Here is a 4,486-nt window from a genome sequence, read left to right as displayed (position 1 = left end):
CCCTTCCCCGTCTTGTCACCCCTCACCGTCTTGTCCCCCCCTCCTCGGCTTGTCCCCCTCTCCCCGGCTTGTCCCCCCCTCCCGGCTTGTCCCCCTCTCCCCGGCTTGTCCCCCGCTCTCAGCCCAGCTTGTCCCCCCCTCTCCCCGTCTTGTCGCCCGCTCTCAGCCCAGCTTATCCCCCTCTCCCCGTCTGTCCCCCTCTCCCCGGCTTGTCCCCCTCTCCCTGGCTTGTCCCCCTCTCCCCGTCTTGTCCCCCGCTCTCAGCCCGACTTGTCCCCCCCCACTCCCTCCGGGGTCTAATAAGCGATCTCTGAGCCACTGGCTGCTGTGCGCTGGGAGCGCAACTGCGCGTTAATGGCGGTGTTTACTGCTGGGAACATTCTCCAAGTACAACGATCTGTAACCTCTTATCTCGACGACATGCACATCAGGCCTGCACGTCCGGTTCAACTGATAAATTAACACAGGCGCCATTTTTCTGTACAGAAATGCTCCATATTTATGAACGTCTTTTATTCAAAGAGCTCTCCGCACGGCCAGAGACACACGGGTGCGGGAGGGGGGTGCGGGTCCCCTGGGGGCCGCTCACACCCGGGAACCGAGCCTGCCCTTGGGTGTCTCCGCCTGCCGGTCAGGGCCCGTCCTGCGGGGGGCTGCGTCTTCATCTTCCATCCGTCCGTTTGTCCGCTCCTTCCATCTGTCCTCACACCTGTCATCCGCCGAGGGAGCGGGTCCCCTCTGCGCCCGGCGAGTGTCCCGTGGGTGGCCCAGAAAGGACGGTTCCCAGGCGAGGAAGGGCGGCTGGGTGTCCAGGCATCCCCTCCATCCCTCTCTCTCCCTCTCCCTCTCCCTCTCTCCGTGATGACTAATCATGTTCCATTAGGCCGGGAACGCGGGGGAGCGGGACGGACGCCCAGCGTAATGAAGCCGCTATTCTCCGCGGGTAGATTAGCCCAGTGATTTGACACAGGCCGTCGCGCAGCCCCGGGTCCGACAGACTCCGCTGCTCCCGCTCGGCCGGTCGGCGCCCGGGGGGGCCTGCGCAGGCGGGTGGGGGGCGGTCCTCCCCCGCGCCCCGACTCCCCGACTCCGGCCGGCGCCTCAGATGACAGTGGGGAGCCTGCCGCCCCCGTCGCTGGGTCTGGGGTGCTTGCGGGCCAGGCCGGGGGTGGCGGGGAGCACCCCCATGTCGTCGGGGCAGCCATGCTGCAGGAGCAGCGCCACACACTCCGGGCTGGGCGCCTGGCGCGCGTAGGCCAGCGCCGTGTTCCCGAGCGCATCCCGGGCCGCCACGTCCACGCCATACTGTGGGGACAGGGCACGCGGTGGCCGGGCTGCGGGGATGTGGGGATGCCCCGCGTCACACCCACCCCGCGGGTGCTCCTCTCCCAGAGCTGGGCCCCTCTGGCTTTCTGATGAAGACTGAGCGAAGCCGAGGGAGAGAGACTTGCAAGCCTGCACCCCTGCTCCTGAGCAGCCCACCTGCAGGTGCGGACGGGGCTTGAACCCCCAGCCTCAGCCCCAGCCTCAGCCCCCAGCCTAGCCCCCAGCCTCAGCCCCCAGCCTCAGCCACAGCCTCAGCCCCCTGCCTCAGCCCCCAGTCTCAGCCCCCAGCATCAGCCCCCAGCCTCAGCCGCAGCCTCAGCCCCCAGCCTCAGCCCCCAGCCTCAGCCCACAGCCTCAGCCCCCAGTGTGAACCCCCAGCCTCAGCCCCCAGTCTCAGCCCCCAGCCTCAGTCCCCAACTCAGCCCCCAGCCTCAGGCCCCAGCCTCAGCCCCCAGCCTCAGCCCCCTGCCTCAGCCCCCAGTCTCAGCCCCCAGGCTCAGCCCCAGCCTCAGCCCCAGCCTCAGCCCCCAGCCTAGCCCCCAGCCTCAGCCCCCAGCCTCAGCCCCCAGCCTCAGCCCCCAGCCCCCAGCCTTAGCCCCCAGCACCCAGCCTCAGCCCCCAGCCTCAGCCCCCAGCCCCAGCCCCCAGTCTCAGCCCCGAGCCTCAGCCCCAGCCTCAGCCCCCAGCCTCAGCCCCCAGCCTCAGCCCCCAGCCTCAGCCGCAGCCTCAGCCCCCAGCCTCAGCCCACAGCCTCAGCCCCCAGTGTGAACCCCCAGCCTCAGTCCCCAGTCTCAGCCCCCAGCCTCAGGCCCCAGCCTCAGACCCCAGCCTCAGCCTCAGCCTCAGCCCCCTGCCTCAGCCCCCAGTCTCAGCCCCCAGCCTCAGCCCCCAGCCTCAGCCCCCAGCCCCAGCCCCCTACCTCAGCCCCCAGCCTCAGCCCCAGCCTCAGCCCCCAGCCTCAGCCCCCAGCCTCAGTCCCCTGCCTCAGCCCCCATTCTCAGCCCCCAGCCTCAGCCCCCAGCCTCAGCCCCCTGCCTCAGCCCCCAGTCTCAGCCCCCAGTCTCAGCCCCCAGCCTCAGCCCCCAGCCTCAGCCCCCAGCCTCAGTCCCAGCCTCAGCCCCCAGTCTCAGCCCCCTGCCTCAGCCCCCAGTCTCAGCCCCCAGCCTCAGCCCCAGCCTCAGCCCCCCTGCCTCAGCCCCCTGCCTCAGCCCCAGCCTCAGCCCCAAGCCTCAGCCCCCAGTCTCAGCCCCCAGCCTCAGCCCCCAGCCTCAGCCCCCAGCCTCAGACCCCAGCCTCAGCCCCCTGCCTCAGGCCCAGCCTCAGCCCCCAGCCTCAGCCCCCAGCCTCAGCCCCCAGTCTCAGCCCCCTGCCTCAGCCCCCAGCCTCAACCCCCAGTCTCAGCCCCCTGCCTCAGCCCCCTGCCTCAGCCCCCTGCCTCAGCCCCCAGTCTCAGCCCCCAGCCTCAGACCCCAGCCTCAGCCCCCAGTCTCAGCCCCCAGCCTCAGCCCCCAGCCTCAGCCCCAGCCTCAGCCCCCAGCCTCAGCCCCCAGCCTCAGGCCCAGCATCAGCCCCCAGCCTCAGCCCCCAGCCTCAGCCCCCAGCCTCAGCCCCAGCCTCAGCCCCCAGCCTCAGCCCCCTGCCTCAGGCCCAGCCTCAGCCCCCAGTCTCAGCCCCCTGCCTCAGCCCCCTGCCTCAGCCCCCAGTCTCAGCCCCCAGCCTCAGCCCCCAGCCTCAGCCCCAGCCTCAGCCCCCAGCCTCAGCCCCCAGCCTCAGGCCCAGCATCAGCCCCCAGCCTCAGCTCCCAGACTCAGCCCCCTGCCTCAGCCCCCTGCCTCAGCCCCCAGTCTCAGCCCCCTGCCTCAGCCCCCAGCCTCAGCCCCCAGTCTCAGCCCCCTGCCTCAGCCCCAGCCTCAGCCCCCAGCCTCAGCCCCCAGCCTCAGGCCCAGCCTCAGCCCCCAGTCTCAGCCCCAGCCTCAGCCCCCAGCCTCAGCCCCAGCCTCAGGCCCAGCATCAGCCCCCAGCCTCAGCCCCCAGCCTCAGCCCCCAGCCTCAGCCCCCAGCCTCAGCCCCCTGCCTCAGCCCCCTGCCTCAGCCCCCAGTCTCAGCCCCAGCCTCAGCCCCCAGCCTCAGCCCCCAGCCTCAGGCCCAGCATCAGCCCCCAGCCTCAGCCCCCAGCCTCAGCCCCCAGCCTCAGCCCCCAGCCTCAGCCCCCTGCCTCAGCCCCCTGCCTCAGGCCCAGCATCAGCCCCCAGCCTCAGCCCCAGCCTCAGCCCCCAGCCTCAGCCCCCTGCCTCAGCCCCCTGCCTCAGCCCCCAGCCTCAGCCCCCAGCCTCAGCCCCCAGCCTCAGCCCTCTGCCTCAGCCCCAGCCTCAGCCCCCAGCCTCAGCCCCAGCCTCAGCCCCCAGTCTGAGCCCCCAGCCTCAGCCCCCAGTCTGAACCCCCAGTCTGAGACCCCAAGCTCTGAGGCCCCTAGCTTGAGCCCCCCAAGCCCTGAGCCCCCACCTACCCAGATGAGCAGCTGGGCCAGGACCACGCGCCCCTGGTGGCAGGCCAGGTGCAGTGCTGTGCGACCATCCCCGTCCCCGCAGGTGGTGTTGACGTCCTGGCGGGAGCCATGCGCCAGCAGCAGGATGACAGCGGGCAGGTCGTCCTCGGCTGTGGCATGGAGCAGCAGCTGGCCAGGGGACAGCTCCGAACAGGGCAGTGGTGCCAGGAACAGCTTCTGTTCATACTTGGCCCGGATCCAGCACTCCTTCTCCTCCCTGGGGGGTGGGGGGTCAGAGGTGCCCAGTGCAGGGGTCAGAGGTGCCCAGTGCAGGGGTCAGAGGTGCCCAGTGCAGGGGTCAGGGCTGGGCACCCCAATGCAGGGGTGAGGGCAAGGTGCCCCAATGCAGGAGTCAGGGCTGGGCACCCCAGTGCAGGGGTCAGGACTGGGCACCCAAATACAGAGGTCAGGACCAGGGGTCATCCTGAGGCCTGGGGGGTGGGCAGCTGAGGTAGAGGGGCTTAGAACAAGCAGGGAGAGTTTGCAGCTGCCCAGCAGAAAGGGGCCCCACAAAACCTCCTTCAGCTCCCAGGCAGGGGGCTTCAGAAAAGGCTCCTTGGGTGATTCCAAGGAGCAGGCAGGGGCCAGAGAACACCCCGGCCTGAGCCATCCTCA

The 4,486-nt window shown here is 70.6% G+C and overlaps 1 protein-coding gene across 7 annotated transcripts in view; it reads right to left on the bottom strand.

Annotated features, from left to right (window-relative positions):
* Positions 1-818: 818 nt before the first annotated feature.
* The window catches only part of AGAP1 (ArfGAP with GTPase domain, ankyrin repeat and PH domain 1), a 196,726-nt gene continuing 193,058 nt past the window's right edge, over positions 819-4,486 (bottom strand). For all 7 annotated transcript variants that reach the window (XM_060193540.1, XM_060193542.1, XM_060193546.1 and 4 more), the window contains 2 exons: positions 3,833-4,088; positions 819-1,305 (listed from right to left, as the gene is read on the bottom strand). In XM_060193540.1, the coding sequence (XP_060049523.1) occupies positions 1,102-1,305; positions 3,833-4,088 (460 nt within the window). In that variant the 3' untranslated portion in view covers positions 819-1,101. The remainder of the gene's footprint in view (positions 1,306-3,832; positions 4,089-4,486) is intronic.

Source organism: Erinaceus europaeus, chromosome 7, assembly GCF_950295315.1.
Source record: "Erinaceus europaeus chromosome 7, mEriEur2.1, whole genome shotgun sequence".
NCBI lineage: Eukaryota > Metazoa > Chordata > Mammalia > Eulipotyphla > Erinaceidae > Erinaceus > Erinaceus europaeus.
Note: the sequence above shows the minus strand (reverse complement) of the source record. Positions and strands in the feature narration are given on the sequence as shown.